Here is a 19324-nt window from a genome sequence, read left to right as displayed (position 1 = left end):
GAAATGCGACCACATAAAAATAAACTCATTGTTGAATATGTTTGCGCCCTGTGGAACACTTGTTTTTGCTAACCAAAATATAAGTCAACTGTTTGTTATTTTATCTCATTGCTCCGATCTCTTATCAATATCCTTGACGTAAGGATCCGTTTGACGTATTTTCCTTATTTAATAAACTTGTCGTGAAGATATGAAACCCGCCAATAGCTGCCCAAAGGTTACTTACGCAGCTGCCACCTCGCAACCGTATGAGAAGAATTACTCAGAATTTTGGTGTGGTTCTTTAGTTTTTTCCCCTCTTTGTGCGCTGGGAATTTGTCAAATGCTTTTCTTTCTAAGTTCCTATTCGGATGGATTTTTTCCCGAAAATAAAGCTATTGGGTCACCAGCCCGTTACGACTTCCTGTATTTCGTCCTTTTGTTTGCATATTGTTTGTCCGCGTGGGGGGGAATGAGTACTAAGTTGACTGAAATTTGCAGGAACGGGTCCAGCATTGTCAACACTCGAAAATCGAAGCAATATAATTGCGGAAATTTCTGTATTCAGTGTGTATTTCAGGACTTACGATGTGATCATTATCAAGAAAGCAATGCTGAGTTGTTTTCTCCAGAACAGAGAATGGTCTTTGGTATCTGTTCTCATTTTACTTGGCGTAGCAATGTTTTCCAAGGGGGAATATGCGTTTCTGCATGATAAACTCTCCGAACAGACACGTTTGCCATCTTTATGTCACCTTCGTTGTGCCAAAGAATCAAACGAGGTAAGGACATCAAACGCTTTTGAAATACCTTTAACGAATACGTTCGTTTAGTGTATACGTGAAAGGGGAATATTTAAACACATTCAAGTATAAGTACTACAGTGCAATCGTGCCGACAATTAGGGATATCGTGACTCGCGCGAAACCAATATCAGAAACTAATTATAATTAACCTGGTTTAAAACTGTCTAATCACTCTCTCTATTTCCCATACGAGTTTTTTTATTCCAAACCACGAAAAAAATGTTAAAAATTATGCTTACTCATCTAACTGAAGTTGAGGGAATCGAATCTTGTATGTTTTACCGTGCTAAGCTTTCGTGTTTGGGCTCAAACAGGATGTTTTAAAAATATAAGACGCATTAATTATAAAATAAACTAAAGTCACTGCAGTCGTGACAGATAAACCCCGCGTTTCGACTAAGTATTAAACACAAAGTTTATGTTATTGACGTGTAAAATAACATATACAGCGATGCCTAGTCGCTAAATGCGAAAAGACAATTTCCGTCTTCTGGTTATGTTAATTCTTTTATTTTCAAAACATAAACGTCTACATGCATGTCTCAATGCCATGAAAATCATGTTATTAATTTCTTTTCTATGGAACTACAATGGTGTTTTGCTACTTGCCGACAACGGACACGGCCGCTTCTATCTATATCAATAGAATTGGAAATTACTACATTGTACTTCTTATCTTAGTCATTATTGCTCGTTCCACTATATAGCTAATACGGATTGGAAATAACGACCGATCGATGCGAGTGTGACTCAGTGCAACTTTCAAGAATAATGTATAATAATAATATATAGCATGTAGAACACTGCGAGAGCCATTCAAAATAAATGTTGATTTTTTTTTAGTTTCAACTACATGTAAATGTCTTTTGTTGCAGCGACAGTTAGAATTTGTATACTCTAATCGCTCGTTCTCAATATTTTTAAGTTCACCTGCTAGCTTTCGGAAATTATATGCCGCTCATTTAACAATGTTTATAACTTTTATTAATTTTTAAGTGTCACATAAAACAAACCATTGGACTCTGTCTGCATATGATGTCTGCTACAATTCAAATACATCGAGCAATATATCAATGTTATGCCGCTGGGGGGGGGGGGGGGGAGGAGGCCGGGCATAAGCAGGGATTTGACAGCAGTTGTTTGCCCGTAGTGGGGACTTTTGACCGTTTTAATGGACTTTCTTACAACATTTTATTGAAGTTTAGTGAATCTTTTGAACATCCACAAATGCCCTGGGGTTGGCTACATGTAAGTTCAAATGTCTGGGGGGGGGTGGGGGAGGAGGCCGGGCATAAGCAGGGGATTTGGCAGCAGTTGTTTGCCCGTAGTGGGGACTTTTGACCGTTTTAATGGACTTTCTTACAACATTTTATTGAAGTTTAGTGAATCTTTTGAACATCCACAAATGCCCTGGGGTTGGCTACATGTAAGTTCAAATGTCCGGCCTATGCCCTCCCCCCAGTGGCTTAACATTGATACGTGTATAACTTGAAACACAATGCATTGCTCCAGCTTAATATCTGTACCCCTCCCACAGAGAAAGTTTTTTTATTATTAAAGTAGTAAATTATTAGAGTAAACTGAAAAATACTGGGAGTTATTTGCGATATATAGACTAGCATCCTGTGGAAAAGTAGCAATGACCCTTTAGATACTTTATGCCACAAGAACTGGTGTGAACATACAGTGTACATGTAATAGCCTCTCTATGGGTACCCTCGCTCTTTGTTTTCTCCACAAGTTTTTGTGCAAATCTTTATTTTTAAGCAGATCTTGGTTTTACAGATCGAAACGGTTTGTACATTTATTCAGTGTAATTTGAGTTTTGATACTTTTATATCTGAGTGTCCAATTTGATCACACAAATTTGGTAAATTTCAGATGCTCACTTCAATCTTGAGATCTTTGTTTTTTTCCACTGTGATCTTCATGTCTGCGATTTCTTCAGAAATACCCATAGAGAGGCTCATGTTAGTAATCCTACTGCATGCAAATAACTGCCAAATTGTTTTTATTATTTTTTTTGTAGGCCATTTCTGTTGAAGAGTGTGTTCAAAGCTGCCAGAGAGAATTTACACTGTTGTTAGGTAATGTATGCACTTATATGGATAACCTTACAATCCTGCTCTCTCTCTACCCACATCACTATCCGAAGGTCCTGGGTTCACTGGCCAGGATTTACAGTGTACATAGCATTTTCGTTTATTTGCTTATGCCTGAGGATGATTCTTATATCTACTCTCTGAAAAGCCAAAATGTTTATAAGGATTGGTATGAAGCTAGAAAACTAAAATTGTTGGATTGTAGTTGAATTATGGGACACAAACATTATTGTCACATGACACGAGATCTAGAGCAGATGTAGCGATAGTCAAGCGAAACCGAAATCTTCCTTTATCGTGTCTTGTCAGCTTTTCGATCCTTGTTTACAGTTTACAGTTATGTTAAGTTGTGTTAGTTCATTCCGCTATGGTCTCTCTTTATTCCCCCACAAATCCCTCTACAAGATTGGAGAAAAAAACAACAACAAAAAAAACACAACCATGGGTGAGATATAGAGACTTTTTGTGGAACAACAAGTGAGCTAAAAATGAAACGTTTTTTTGTTTCTGTGTTATTGTTTTAGAGCCAGGTTATAACATCAGAAAAAGAGTGATCAAAAAACCTCTTATCAGACATAAGCGAAGTGTTGGTGACATGCATGTAATTAATGGTAAGTTGCCAAACATAATATTGCCACAAAATGTGCTTGTCGATGAATTCACATGTTACACTCTGAAAAAATAACTCATTTTAAAATAAAAGGCCAAAATAATTAAAGCATCATTTTCTCAATCCATGCATTATAACCCATAATTTAAAGGTTACAAAAATAATTATCAGTTTGTTATACAGCTGCAGTATGGAAATCTTTGGCGTAATGCAGAGGTAAAGCAATCATTTTCAGTCTTAATATAAACACCAATCAATAAAATGTGATATTATAAAATAAATTACAAAAATAATAATGAAAGTTTTAATATTATTTGTAAAATTCATTAACTATTCATGAGGGTGCAAACCAATCCCAGCACAGTATTCAGATCACATGTACACAACTGTAAACCCCAATACAAATCAAACAAGAGAATTAACTTTTGATACAAACTGCAGGGGTTTCATTAATATTTTAAATAGCAGGAGAATAGTGTAAAGTAGCCGGAGAATTTTTTTTTTAAAGAGCGAAGCTCTTTCACGGAACGAGCATAGCTCGTTCCATACTAGGGGGGTCTGGGGGCATGCCCCCCCAGGAAATTTTGGATTGTTGAATCCTCTGAGATGCCATTTCCTGTTATCTGACAGCAAATTTTAATTCTCTCTAGCTAGCGACTAAACAAACAATGCACACCTGAAAATGGTTCTAAAGTGTTGAGTTCTTCTTTGCATTAACAAGCAAGTACTGTTCCACAAGAGCTCTAGCTCTTCTTCTCCAAGAGTAATGTCGTATACCAAATAAAATCTGAACATTCGAATAAAAGCTATTTCTCAAAATGCTGCAAACTGATCAAGGAAATTCAACATTTTTCCTCATTAATGATTGGGTTAATATTCATGGCAATTCCAGCGATTTGTCTTCTTCGTCTTTGTTGTTGTTGTTGTTGCCGCTGGTTGAACTTGCATTTGAGCGCTTTCCACTACCACTGCTCGTAGGAGCAAAAAAATGTGTTATTTTTGACATGGTCGGTGAGAAATCCTTTCTCTTTCTCTCTGAGACAAGTATACACGTTGTAATAATAAAACCTATAAAATAGCACCGCACGAGACGTGAGAACATATTCCCGCTTTTTGATCTGTCGGCGACAACCGGGCGACAACACGCCAGACGGAAAATAATTGAATGCATTCGCTCTCACCACAAAAGTCACAAAACTTTGCGTGTTTAGTTTAAAAAGCAATTTCTTGAATGAAATGAATTACAAAGTATTATCAATAAATATTTCATCTTTGTTCCCTGTACAGTAATAAATAAAAGTTAACTTTTCTCAAATCATAATTAAAACAGAAATTACCGAAATTTGCATTTGCCTTAGCGGTAATTTGACACTCATATAAGATATCGTAAACATCTCCAATTTGCATACTAGCGCACATCACAAAAATAGTTTTTTCTGAATTGAAGTTCATTGCTTTTGGCTTTTATTTGGTCCAGTTTTCTTTCGTGACTTTGTCGATTTCAGTTGTTCTATTTTAAGCATTAACTTCTATTTTAAGTTCACTCTATATTAAAAACAAGACTGTCGCGCGTAAAATAACCCGCTAACCAAATTATCCACACAAACCGTCGATAAGTTTTTTGAGTCTAATGCTTGCGTGCGCTTTGCGCATGCGCATTAGACTCTTTGTTATATGAAAAAAGCTGTTAGCAATCCCAAGGGAATGGTTCGGGATCGATAATCGTTCGCTGTAATGTAGAAAACAATGATCAGCTGCAAGAACGGACTCCGTACGGACACGCACGATTAGTTTCAATTAAAAACAGCCAATCAGCGACACGTGTTCCCACGCATAATTAAAAGTTCTTTCTCAAGTCACGATTATTCAACACTTGAACAGGACGTAATAATTTTCCAGTTAAGACATTTGTAAGCTTTTTGTGAAAATAAATCTTCGTTTTCAGTTCAGTTAAGCACTTGTGTTTTCGTCTTGCTTAAGAAGCAAGACGTCTTTGAGAAAAAATATTTCGACGGCGACTCGCGTTTATTTACACAAAGCGACCAAATATTTATTTTGTTTTTAAAAATAGAAAACTTTACCTCGTATTTTGTATTTAAGTCATTCGAATTTTGACCAATTTTTTCTTTACAGTGCAAAACCTTCAAAAATAAAAGATGTACATGGATAAATGTAAATCAAGTTACGCGACTAAATCAAAATGCGTTTGTTTGGCCGCTTTGCAGTATTACACTGTCACGGCCTTTGCCATACACTGAAATCGAATTTCATGCTTTTACGACTCTCAGAGATCTTAAGTTCTTCTTACAGCTAGAAAAATCATAAAATGGTTACATTGATATGGAAGTGATGATTCGCGAAATTTGTACATCATGATAAACAGTCTTCGCTCCTGTGTATGGTAGCTCGATAATAATTGCCTAGTTTCCAGCGTTCAAAAGGTCATCATTATATTGACGTGAGCATTTACACCCGTTTTTAGGAAAATCTGTCACTTAGTGCTTACAGTACAATGGAGTAACAGTCACTATTTCAAGTGCTTTTATTGCAAAATCTGTTTCAAGAGTCATCATCAAAATGGTGAAAAATCTGAAAGAAAACGATGTGAAGTTCTTCAACCCTTGTTGTAATGAACATGCTTTTTGTAAATCGTCACGCAATCTCACTATTGGATGAGAACCTGTGAAAAACCTGTGAAAAACCTGTGAAAAAGCATGTGACACAGAAACACCCTCTGAAAAAACATGTGAATTTTGCAAGGGCTAAATTTTGTCCAAAAATCACAAAATTTAGTACCTGTGAAAAAACCTGTGAATTTTAGGACCTGTGAAAAAACCTGTGAAAAAATATGTGAACAAAACATGAGAAAAATTCACTTTTAAAACCTGTGAATAGACCTGTGAATTAACCTCTGAAGAAATAACATTAAAAAACTCTCAACAAACATGTGAAAAAACCTTTCAAAATTAATAATCAATTAATTTAACTATCAAGGAGTGTTATTGTAAAAACAGTATAAAAGTCTGCCAACATAATTTAACACAAAAATGTACAAATGGACAAACATACAGTTGAAAGCCAGGTCACAAGACTTGCAAGATTTCATCAGGCCACACCTGACTCTATCTTTTGTAAGGACTAGACAGGTCAAACAATTGAATATTTTGTTTGCTTGTGTGCTATTGTGCCACAATTAAAGTCAAATTACATGTATGAGTGGGTTTGTAATACCAACTAGGGCTCAAAATAACGGCCAGTCAACGGACAATGTCCGGCCAAGATGATAAATCATTTGTCCAGACAGATGTTCAGTTCAGTTTGCCAGTCATTTTGACCAGTCATGCACTGGACCAGAAAAATTTGTTATACCAATTCGTAATTCTAACAACCTTTTTAACATATTTTGCTTAATATGAAGTATCAGAAAACTCTACAAGAATCCAGGGAGGGGGGGGGGGTTGGGGCACTCAAAAAAGTTTTATACGGGGAGGCTCCGCCCTAAGTTCTAACCCCTTTAAATATACCATTTTTGACAGAAATTGTACCCCTTTTGTATACCTTTAACTGAAAAAGGTACCCCTTTCATATACCTAAGAGAATGGCGTGGACTTAAAATAAGACATTTTCTTGTCATTTTTATGTAGCGCTTAATAAATTAAAATAATACCGCCATAAATTGCGTCTGTTCGAAATATTTTAAATAAAGGCCCTTTTAAATAGCCAAATGACAGATTTCCATACCCTTTCATATACTTAAACTAGTGAAATCCCTACCCTTTTATATACCTGAAGCCTAAAAAAGGTACCCCTTTCGGGCGGAGCCTCCCCGTATAGGCCATTATAGGGAGTACCCCCCCCCCCCCTGGTACAAGAGCCGTGTAGGTTTGTTCAAGTCAGTACTATACTTCAGTATTATGCGAAATGTCAACAAAAAGAACGTGCATGAAGAAATATTTGAAGTTGGTAAACAGGTATTTCATTCAAAAAAGGTGAAACAACGTGAAAGATGACGGAATTTTGTCTCAGGTAATTGACTTGTTGTTATCGCATCCTAAAAGGGTATTGAGAAAACACAGGGAATAAAAATGGAAAGAAAGCAAAGCAACAAATTTAAAATGGTTGCACCCGCCTACATGATCCAGACTTTGACTTCTTTACGCACTTTTGAGTTCAAATAATAATGGAATAAATCCCTTAAATTCAATGTTGTAACATATAATATGCTCAGACATTTTGCTCACCGTCTGCTGCATTTTCCCTTCAGGGCTTGGATTTTTTTGCATGTATATGAATGACATAATCTCATAGGGGAAATGGTGTGTACATGTGTAGGGCTGAACAGATTGATGTAAACCAGTCCAGAAAATTCTATCCCAGGACAAAAAATATGTACATGGAAATGCTCAGTGTTTTTCACATGTACTCATCATCTGAGTACATTATAGTATTGGCATGCTACATGTATGTTCCGTTAAAGAAAAAACAAAGCGGCAAACAAAAAACATAATAAACCAAAACCTTGTGAATTGTAAAGGTGACACTTAGTTGCACTTGCTTGCTAAAAAATAAAGCAATGAGTAATGAATGGTACAGCAACAAAGTGTGCAAGATAACCTTTCTTTGTAAAATCTTGCTGTCAGTGTTTGTTTGTTTGTTTGTATACTGTTCTGGGTAACTCTATGCCGGTACTCAAAACAAAATCAGAGCAGGTCTGCTCAAAGTTTATACAGGGCTCGAAATTAAAAAGAAATGAAGTTCCCACCTGGCACCTAAGTGGTGAGAAACGTTGCTAAATTGTGAAAACAAACAGATACTAGTTCACAAGTGTTTAAAAATCATTTGTACTAGTAGAATTTAATTAATAAAGGACAGACTATGTTAATATTAGAAAAGAAACTATCAAACAAGTAAGTGTTCTATTGCTAGAACTCCATGTTTAGCCTCGATTTAGCCTGGTTATAAATTGTCAGTATTCAAGGGTGTGCAAAGGATCATGGGGCGATTCAAACAAGGTCGGCCATTTGCAAGTTTTTCCGATGCAAGAGAATCTTTTACAGCTAAGGAAAAGGATGAATTTACTTCTTTTCTTATTTGAATGTTCTAGAAACAAAGATCTTCCAATGTAACTTTCTGGATGGGCAAAATGGCTGAGAAAGTGACTGTTATTAATCTTCAACACAAAGAAAAATAGTCGCCATTTCGGCGACTAAACCAAAACTTTTAGTCGCCAAGGATGAAATGTTTATCGCACTGGAAACCATATCAGTCAAAACTTCGAGCCCTGAGTAAAACAGACAATACAAGCTTCTTCATACCACTGGTGTCAGCTTCTTTGCTTCCAGTTTTCGGATTCCAAATCACTTCAATCCAAGGTTTCATTGTCTTTTTCGACACTCCAAATGTTGTCTAAATGTCCTCTTCATTTTTGCGTTAGGTGGGGAAAGATAGTTTTCATATTAAAAATGCACCTTCGTTGTGCCTTCGGATTAACTCTCCTTTCCAGAGGAAGAAGAACTGGAATAATTTCGCCGTCACTCCATCTCCATATTGTATTTTGTAAAACTTGACAAGAACTTAGTAACCCCTCGTTTATGCGACCACGACAAAAGTACAGCGGTGTTCTTAAAAGCATGCTCAGTTGGGGTGGCAGCCGCGTTTTTTGGCGGGCTTTTTACCGCCAAATCGTGAAGAGAATCAACTCATCTCTTCAAGCTGTTTTGCCGGATTCTTGCTAAGGATGGGCCGATACTGGTTTATCAAAACGATACATATCGATACGATATTTGCCTTTTCTCGTCGAATCCAGGTCCCCCTGTCAGTTGTCTGACCTACAAAGAACAGACCTGCATATAAATGTTAGCAGTGCTGATTTTCGTCTTTTTGTTTCACTTTGCTCAGCTGTGTGGACATAGACGGGCTTGGATTTTGGCAAATGTATTCCGGTGCTGACAGACCGCAGGCTCAGGTCACGTGTGCAGTATCGAGCGTATCGAAAGTGCGATATTTTTCGAAAGTATCGATACTTTTCAAAATTGTCAAAATATCGATGTATCGATATTTGGTATCGAGTATCGGCCCATCCTTAATTCTTGCTGCCTTGAAAATGAAAAATGTAGTGCACAAAATCTCACCCACGGAGTTCAAGAAATATCGGGAAAGGAATTCTTGGTATAAAGATGAAGGTAAGCGACTTTTCTTGTATAGATACAGGCCAGTAGGCTAGCGCTGGGAACACCTTTGCGCTCGGACTGTGAGCTTTTTATAAATGCAAATAAGCTTAAGTTAACCTTAACTTTCAAGCTGATTTTTTTTAACAACCTGTACAAATAATACTTTGTTTTTTTACCCTATCAAATGTTTATCCATTGGCAGTGCGTGTACTGAGAATGTACATGTGTATAATTTGCCCTGCTACTCATGATCAGTCAGTACAGCCTGGGGATTAGTTTTACGAGCAAAATCGTTGCACCTTATTCGATTGTATTTTACATTGTAATCCTAGCAAGGGCACTGCAGTTTTAAGATCTTTTATAATTCTTTTCAGCAAAGATCAACGAAGCACCACGGCTGAACAAAAAATCGGCAAATTCTGCAGTGTTATAATCTGGGAAGCGGTTTCACTGTTGCGAGGACAACAATAACTAGCTGAATGAAAAATTTGTGGTGTATTTTATTGTATGCCAGATGAAAACTTTGCACTATATTAACACAAATAAATATCATGGCGCCTGATTTTCAATGTGAAATAGTTGAATAATTCTAAAACAGATGTATGTCTTCCATTGTTAACACTACGGTTTTTATATCCCTGAGCACATTGTTACACATGTTTATGTGTATGTACAAGCTTTTCCTTAAATGAAGTTTTTGTAGAACAAGCTTTATTTAGTTGATTTCAATCAATCTAGTTTTTTTATTCCATTTGTTTAGAAATCACCCCTAGTCCAGTTCTTGAAAGATGGAATTTGGAAGACTTACTTCCATATTAATGTTATGGCTAAAGACAATGAGAAAGTTGATAAATATAAAGACAGCATCACTTCAAGCACAGTTCGCAAAACAACAACAGCAATCAAAAGACCAAGCCAGCAACCATGTGAACTGAATATCAACGAGTCTGAAGATGATGAAGCTAGCTTTAACAAGACAATGATGAGTTAAAAAGAAACCCAGAGGAAATTTGACAAACTAAAGGTAAGCTTATGTGTACTGCTGCAGTAGCTACTGCATGTAATTAGTACCAGTACCTCCAACCCAGCATTTGTACATCAAGTATAAGCCCACAGTGAGTCAAACAAGTCCAGTGATGCAGACTCAACTGAATCAACCATTTTTTTAAACTCGCCCGCACTAAAAAGGGATTCTTAAACAGTTGAATTGATTTGCTAGGCTTCGAGTTATCTTCAAGATGCATTTTGTTAAAAAACAATCACATCACATGATGTTCTAGAACCACCATGAACTAAGAGGAGGGGCAGGTGGCTATGCACACAAGAATGGCTTTCTCTATCTTATTAACATGGGGCAAAAGCATTCCTGCTTATCAGGCCAGCTGGGGATAATTGGAAGAATTCTGAGCCCAAGATGCACTTGTTAAGTGGTACATTGGCTGTCTAAATGTACGATTGATGGGGATCCTCTTATGTAATAAGCTAAGTACATAGTCATATTAATAATAAAAAAAATGATTTTATTTTTTTATAGGTTGCATTTCTACCTGCTATTTGTAATTTAGTAGTTATTAATGATTAACTTTTCATCAACTGTCCATAATTTGTATAATTGCTTTATTTGTAGATGGTAGAACTCATCCCAGGTTCACATGGGTATGTTTATGCCAACATGTTTTGGCCATGCTGGCCTCCAGATGAGCATAAGGTTCTGGCTGTACAGTATTCCTGCTGAATGCTTTTTACACAAATGAGGAATTAAATGGAGCAAATGGCAAATTGTTAATAATTACTGATCCACACATTTTAAATAAGCATCTGGTAAGCATAAATTTAGAGATCTACAAGTTTATAACTTAGTCTGATTGCCATTAATTAACTTAATACCCTAATGAATGCTGCATTCAATCGATTTGTCACTTTGTTTTTACCCATTTTCTATGCCACTCGATTTACAAGCAGTACAGAAAAATATAAGCACCATTGAACATTTGCAAGACCATTACAGCATTGCAATAACATTAACACAATGATGAGTGATGAGTGTCAAAAGTACATGTAGTTTGAAAAGCTTTGATTTATACTTAGTAACTTGTTTTAATGTCTGTTTTATTGATTTAAAATAGGATTTACATTAAAGAGGACAGGGATGCACTAAATCTACCATCAAGATAAGTCTCTGAAACAAACTTACCACACTTGACTGCCATAAAGGAATTTTATATGGAACTAGCTGAGCTCTTTATTCTTTTGAAAACCTCACCTGGCCATATACAGCCTATAGTGTTAGAAGATACTTAGTTTTCTCTTTATGTACTTAACTTTCTCTTTTTAAAACATCTGGTGTTGAAAAGGTTTCTACTTGACTTTTCCATTACTGGTTATAATAAATCATTGAATATTGTTGAATCTAGATGTTTATTTATTTCTAATACTTATCACCGAGGCTGACGATGTATACTTTTAAGTCTGTTCTCCCAGTGGAATACATAATGGATTGTCCTAACTCCCGAAATGCCAGAAACCCGAAATGCCGGAAATCCAGATAAGAAAGCCCGGAATCCTAAAACCCGGAATGACCTTTTTGCGTACGCCTTTTTCAAGATAAATACGTGGAAATATGTTATATTTTTGGGAAATTGGAAGTTTGTTACGAGTTGCCATTTACGTTGCGAGTTATTGAATCAAATTGTCAATTTCGATACAATTAGTTCTCAACTTCGGCCCAGCTGAAATTCGCAATTCGCTAGTTGAGGAGAAACAAAACATGTTGTTTCAAAGTCATGGCGATATCTGAACTCCATAATTTTAAAGGAAACAAGTTGCGGCGGGAATATTCCAGCGATTCTTGCCGCTCAAGTTGAAAATCGAAAATCACAGTCCGGCTGTATTTTATTTACTGCGCCTCAGCTGTATTATTAAATTTGCTGTGCATTTTCGTTGTTAGTTTTAAAATTTGTTTCTTTTCACACTTTCTTCAATAATCATCTTTAAAACTGGTTCCTTGTTTCTCAGATTTTGCCAAGGTACATCGACAAAATTTTAAAAACTCAAAATCACAGCGCGCTGTAATCACAACATTACAGGATAATATCCTAGCATTCCGCTGAAGTAATTACAGTTGATGCCGCTTGACTGATCCCCTCATGATTTTCGTTTGTTTTTTTTACAGGTTCTGGCCCTGTAAAAGTGCCCGTTAATTTTTAGGTTTTCAGATCTTCAGAATAAGTTCTGTGAAAAGCTCCAAAACAAAATTATTTTTCACAGGTTTTCTTATGTAGGAACTGCATTCACATGTTTTTTCACAGGTTTTGACCCTGTGAAACGTTCCCTGTTCACAGGTTTTGAGATTTTAGACCCTTTGAAAAACCCTGTGAAAAAGCTCCCCAAACGCTATTCTTTTTCACAGGGTTTTTCATAGGTTTTTTCACAGGTTGTATTTCACAGGGTTTTTCATAGGTTTTTTCACAGGTTTTGACCCTCTGAAACGTTCCCTGTTCACAGGTTTTCAAAATTTCACACCCTGTGAAAAACCTGTGAAAAACCTGTGAAGAAACATGTGAAAACTTGTAGTTCACAGGTTTCTTCACAGGGTAATTCACAGGTTTTTCACAGGTTTTCAGGTTCTCGTCCAATATGTCCAAATGTTTAATCGTTTCTGCTTTTACGGACAATACGGAAGAAGTGACTCCTGTTCATACTTTAAATTTTGTGAAGCATATAACATTTATGACTGTTTCGTTTTCATCCATAATCATCCACGATGCCCCTAGCTTGCTATAAGCATTTTAAATTAAACTCCCGAACACAAACCTCTAACCAATTTTAACCGGCTTACGAAAACCGCGCAATCTGTATCACTATGTCATACGGCATTAGACTCATGTCACCCTTGGTGACCTATTTTCTTTTATTAGTGTACCAAATTTAATGATTATTATTTTAGTATAAAGCCAGAGCTTAATCAATGTCGGAAGACGTTTAAATTACTTATTACTGACAAAGAGGTTTTAATGTCCGTGACATGTCTATTTCAGCAAGATGTATATAAACAATTTTCAACGCCGTACATTATTCACATGAACGAAAAATAATTTTTTTGAAAGGCTCCACATCTGAATTAAAAAAATGGCTAAAGGCATTGAAATTTAGCAGGAGAATTCTACGTAGTAGCCGGAGAATTCTCCGATCCCCGATGCCTAATGAACACCCTGCAAACTCCTGCTCAGCTAATTAGTATTCATTAACTTTTGATACAGATCTCTACTGATTCACATAACAATACTTTGCATTCAATTTATTGTTTTCATTTCACAAGTAGAATAAAATATTCGCGTCCGATCTGTATGGGCATTTACAATGGCTCGCCTAACGGCTCGCCATTGTAAATGCCCATACAGATCTCCCGCTCATATTTTATTTACTACGTGTAATTCTTGGTTAACTCAAATGTAAAGCAATATTAACACCTAATTACTTTTGTATGAAAGTTAATCACCAACAAAAAAGATTATCTTACCTTCACAGAATGTCAGCCCTCGTCACAAGCTCCTGCTCTGCATCATGTAAAGAATCTGGCTGTAAATTTCACAGCAAAAGGCCCCATTCATGTTACATGGGAAGCCATGGACCCTGCAAAAACAGGTAAATAGAATTTTTTGTCAACTGAAGATAGTATTATTCTTAGTAATTTTATGTAATGTGTATATATGCTTACTGACAGAAGAATTACTGGGTATAATTATAATAAGTAAGCTGTTGTGTTTTATGGCAAACAAATACCGAATGCAGGCTCAGGTGACCACATTAGTTCAGCAGTGAAACTAAAATTAATAATGAGTCTCATGAAAAGCCTGGTTAAAGTTTGTGGGAAGTAGTGAAATATAAAAAAAGATACCTTATTACATGAAATTTTCGCGACACTTTAATTTCGCGATTCTAAAAAAAATCGCGAAATTAAAGTGACGCGAACAATAAGTGTCGCGAACATAACATGACGCGAATATTAAGTGACTCGCATATGTCAGTAATCAATGTAAATGGATTTTGACGTCAATTGACTCACTTGTAGACATTCTGAGAACTGCTCTATTGAGATTAAGTCCCCTCTTGCATTTTTGTTAATTTTGACGTTATTGTTCCTTTGATGAAGCATGTCAATATATATTGCTAAGAAAATGTAAATTGTGTCACTCAAAAATGATTCAAAATACAAAAATTTTGCAAAATCGTGAAATTTAAGTATCGCGAAATATGTGCACCTCAAAATCGCGAAATTAACGTGTCGCGAAAATTTCATGTAATAAGGTGTATAATTATAACAAAATACTGTATTATCTTGCAGTGATGGATAAGTATCACCCTTTGCAAGACCCCTCTTGTGTAGATGTAGATGTACGTTATAGATATACATGTACAGTGTAGATAGGAAAACAAGTAACCTGAACCAGTTTAATATATAATTACACATTATATAGAACTGTGGATTTTCCTAATTGTATATGTAATTAATTCACTGGCTCTCTATTTTTCAAATATCCAAAAGAACACAAGTCTAGATAAACAGCAAGTAAAGAGTGTGAGTTTGAAGCGTGAGGGGCAAGTTTGCGGTCAAGCTTGTTGAAGCAATTTAAGACTTATTCATTGTGACAATTATTCTTAAGAAAAACATTCTTGGGGGTAATTTTCTCTGGCAGATTATAACTGGACAGGTTATGCATTAATATACCATGGTGAACCAGAGGGTGAGGAAAAAACTAATGCCCCATCGTGCAGAGTTGTTCCAAAGGTAAGTTTACAGAAGTCAATGTTCAATTGTTGTAGGAATGTTGATTTTAGCAGCTGATGGAAAAAACATTGAGGGGATATCATTAGGGATGATTGATATTGATTATTTTTTCATTTTTGTTTCAAAGAACTACAATATTCAATACTATTGCTGAATTATATGTTTGTTTGGGTTAAGAATTAATTTCATTATCTAGAAACATAAATAAATCACATTTTTATACTTACATAATTTTGGCAACATTTCATATATTTTTTTCCTAATTTTTGAGATCCAACAGTAAGTTTTAAATGGGTTGGTTTGTAACTTTGTTGGTTTGTTTTTGTCCAAATTGAATGCATGTTTGCCACAGGCCTAACATATTTTTTAGAGACAGTCCTATAAACTAAAAATAAAAGTCCAACAATCTAATGAATATCATCCCTCATTCCTTATGGTAAGTGAAGACTGTATAATGTTTAAGTAATGACAATTACCAAGTATCTGGAATAATTGTATACATTCTTTCCTGAAAATTTTCAGAACCGAACAGACTATTTGTTGATGCAAGTGAATGACTGGAAATACCCACAAACCTTCCACATTGCGGTATGTATTTATGACACTTACATGTATGTACCTACATCGTTGATCTAGTGTAAAAATTTTACTATTTTACTATAAATTTTACTATTTACTACCTTTCACTATTACTCTGGAAATTTTAATATGTAAATATTGTAATTTAAAATTCATTTTTACTGTGTAACTTTTTTAATTTAGTTTAATAATAATTATTGTAATGCGCTTTTGAATATTTTTATAGAAAAAGCGCAATATAAGTATTAAATATTATTATTATTATTATAACAATAAATGTACATTTAATTTTTTCACATGCATACAGGATGTCATTACTACAATAAAGCTCTCTAGCACCCCGCCCCCCTTGAAACCATTTTTTAACTAAAAATACAACTGTACAACCTGAAGATTACTAAGGTAGAGCATTTTTAATTTACGCAAATAGTGTAAAATGTTCTTTTAGTACTTGTAATCTGTGTACCCCGGTAGTTGTTCGTGGTTAGTTTCTGTCTACAGTATTATCCCAAATTAAAGCTTGTGTAAAGGCAAATACACCATGAAGACATGACCAAGGCCATAGCCTAGATTGTGTTTGTGGAGTGCCTAGCTATCCCATTCTGTTATGTGTGCGCTTGCATGGTATTGTCATCATTGTGGTCAAACAACATCACCACAAAGAGTTAAATTTTAATTGAACTCTGTTGACTGGTTGGGAAGTATTAAAATGCTTCCCGACCAGTCAACAGTACAGGGCTCAAAAATGGGTCCCGCTCAGTCATTCAGGACAAGAAGTTTTTCCAGTTGGGCAAGTGAGTTTTCATGCCAAAGATGTCACTAATGGCACAACTGACTAAATTACAATTTTAAAACAAAGTGAATTTAGGCAAAAAATAATAATATGCAGGCAAGCAAAATTCAAGAGTTCATTGCCCATGCAATTGGCCGGCAACCTAGAATTCATGTCTTTTTTTTCTCCAAACCGTGAAGTTGCATGAATTAGATTAGCAATTGATTCTCTGATTGCAATTGACTATTTTTAAAAATGACAAATATGCTAAAAATTATAGAGAAATGTAGAACATTAAAAAAAGTCATTTACATGCTGGTTGATTGGCATACTGCACACACCTAGCTGAAAAATGCAATTCACATGAAACCAATCTGGTCACTTGAATATGCCTTTCCCCTACTGTAGCTTTCTGACTACCTTGTTTAAAGTGACTAATTTGTACATGTTTGTGTGCATTTCCTTTTTAGGTTATTACATACCCTTATAACCGGGAGGGTGAAATTAAACTCAGAGGTTTTACCCCAAAAGGTAATAGTTAAAAGGTCATTGCTTTAGATTTGGCACAATAGGTCAATTGAATAGCTTGATGCATAGCTATATGCTAAGTGACTTTTAAGATGAAAAATCGTTTTTTCCTTCAAACGCGCCTGAATTTTTGCTCAAACGTGCCAGAATGTTTGCGTGTGGTCTTGGATTAAATAGAAAATCGTTGTCCTTTTTTTTTTTTTTTTTTTTGGGGGGGGGGGGGGGAAATTTATTCGCTCGCTCAAAAACGGGATCTGGAAATGAATTTCTTAAACTACTTTGTGACGTAAGCTTACGTTTGAATTATTTTGGTGCGCGAAGCCGAGGCAACGAGACTTTCAATCAGACCAGTTGAAAACTCACCTTACGCATTAGAAGTCCGCTTATTTTCGCTCATTTGACACATATTTGCGCCCGTCTGGTGGTGAAAGGACATCATCAAGTCTGGAAACCCGTAAGCCACTAGCATATCTCAAAGAAGCGAGATGTGTTGCTGCCTGAAGATTGCTAAGCCCTGCCAAGACTGGCGATAAACTTGGCTTTCGAAGGCGCATTGAGCCAGGCGAGGTCTAGAAGCAACTTCTGTTCCAAAAAACGTTATTTTCTCGAAGTTTTGGCTCATTTGCCTTGTGTTGCCGCGTTGAACGTTTGGAAATAAGGAGGTGCTTTTAGACTTATAAAAATTCTCTTAGATTTGGCGATAGGACTTCCCGTATTTCAGCTACTCAGGGATATCCCATAATAATCTTTAATGGATACGTCATTCGATACGCATTGTCACAATAAACAAAGTTCGTTCGGCACGGCAAAGACGGAAAACGCTCACTCAATCAACAGAACACAACAGAATCGACAGAAAAGGATAATTTTTACCAAGAAAAGCAACAAATTGCTTCATTTCGACAAAAAATAGCCTTTAGCTGCGATCCTTTCCTGGAATAAAAGGCCTGAATGTTTAAAAGAACGATCGTTGCTTGTGAGTCAAGATCAAATTGCGTTACGCGTGACTACGGAGAGAAACTGGGGAAAAGCGAAAACATATTATGGATTAACCTTTAGCAGCCTAAATTTGCTGACTGAAAACGAAACATTGAACATTTGGCGAGTGCATTTGTGGTTAGAAGCTGGCGAGAGGAAAGGGCAACGGCGTAAGTCGTTTTTGTTTAAGTATTTCTCGTTCATTTTGCTATATATTTTTCACTTCTTTTCACTGTTCAGTCGCTCAAGTTTGTCGATCGGTCAAGTTCAATGTTAATATAACATTCGTGACACTTAACCCTAACCTTAACACTAGCTGACCCTAACTTTACTTTACTGTAACTGCTAAGTTTAATCCTCTTTCTCTCTTTGCCGCGTGTTATTGTTTTAAAGTGACCATAGTTCTAGTTTTTCTCAAAGACAAGGTGCAAACCAGAAATTTTAATTCGAGGACAATGTTTTTCCATTAAATTGAAGACCACATGAAAAAATTCGGGCACGTTTGAAGGAAAAAACGATTTTTCATCTTAAAAGTCACTTAGCATAGTTATGCATCAAGCTATTCAATTTATTATATTAATTAATAATTTACTGACAGGTTACCACCACCTAATTAGAGTTTACAAATGAATGTAGATGCCTCACTTCATTACCATAGCTTTAATGTTATTACCTCAGCCCAAATACAGCACATTTTTAAGGCTCTGCTGAGATTCTCTTATGTTATTTTTAGTCAAATGTCATTCAGCACTGTTTAATTTGTCTACTTTGTCACTAAGGATGATAATGTTGTGCCACTCTAAAATTGACTGTTTCAAGATGTCAGTCACAATCTCTCGCGTGAATATGAATGCACAATTCAAGATAGCAAGATTGATAACTAAAAAATAGACAGATAAGCAAATAAATTATTCTCTGGAGAATTTGACAGTATTGGTCAAAGTGGAAAACTAATCTAGAAAGCTGAATGTTTCAATTTGGCAGGAAATGTTTTCTTATTTTTTTCCTCTTA

The 19324-nt window shown here is 35.9% G+C and overlaps 2 protein-coding genes and 1 long non-coding RNA gene across 4 annotated transcripts in view; 2 read left to right on the top strand and 1 right to left on the bottom strand.

Annotated features, from left to right (window-relative positions):
- The window catches only part of LOC144633269 (uncharacterized), a 61134-nt gene that overhangs the window by 36829 nt on the left and 4981 nt on the right, over positions 1 to 19324 (bottom strand). The window contains exon 2 of the mRNA XM_078492115.1: positions 14187 to 14299. The gene's annotated coding sequence lies outside the window, so the exon portion shown is untranslated. The remainder of the gene's footprint in view (positions 1 to 14186; positions 14300 to 19324) is intronic.
- The window catches only part of LOC144633275 (uncharacterized), a 28756-nt gene continuing 9886 nt past the window's right edge, over positions 455 to 19324 (top strand). For both annotated transcript variants that reach the window (XM_078492123.1, XM_078492122.1), the window contains exons 1-7: positions 455 to 761; positions 2815 to 2872; positions 3412 to 3498; positions 14195 to 14311; positions 15364 to 15455; positions 15978 to 16043; positions 17277 to 17337. In XM_078492123.1, coding sequence (XP_078348249.1) covers positions 591 to 761; positions 2815 to 2872; positions 3412 to 3498; positions 14195 to 14311; positions 15364 to 15455; positions 15978 to 16043; positions 17277 to 17337 — 652 coding nt within the window. In that variant the 5' untranslated portion in view covers positions 455 to 590. The remainder of the gene's footprint in view (positions 762 to 2814; positions 2873 to 3411; positions 3499 to 14194; positions 14312 to 15363; positions 15456 to 15977; positions 16044 to 17276; positions 17338 to 19324) is intronic.
- Positions 9583 to 12076, top strand: LOC144633335 (uncharacterized). The gene is made up of 4 exons (XR_013567032.1): positions 9583 to 9679; positions 10428 to 10691; positions 11295 to 11488; positions 11794 to 12076. It is a non-coding gene; the product is annotated as an uncharacterized LOC144633335 (long non-coding RNA).

Source organism: Oculina patagonica, chromosome 12 (genome assembly GCF_052425735.1).
Source record: "Oculina patagonica isolate OP01 chromosome 12, crgOcupat, whole genome shotgun sequence".
NCBI lineage: Eukaryota > Metazoa > Cnidaria > Anthozoa > Scleractinia > Oculinidae > Oculina > Oculina patagonica.
Note: the sequence above shows the minus strand (reverse complement) of the source record. Positions and strands in the feature narration are given on the sequence as shown.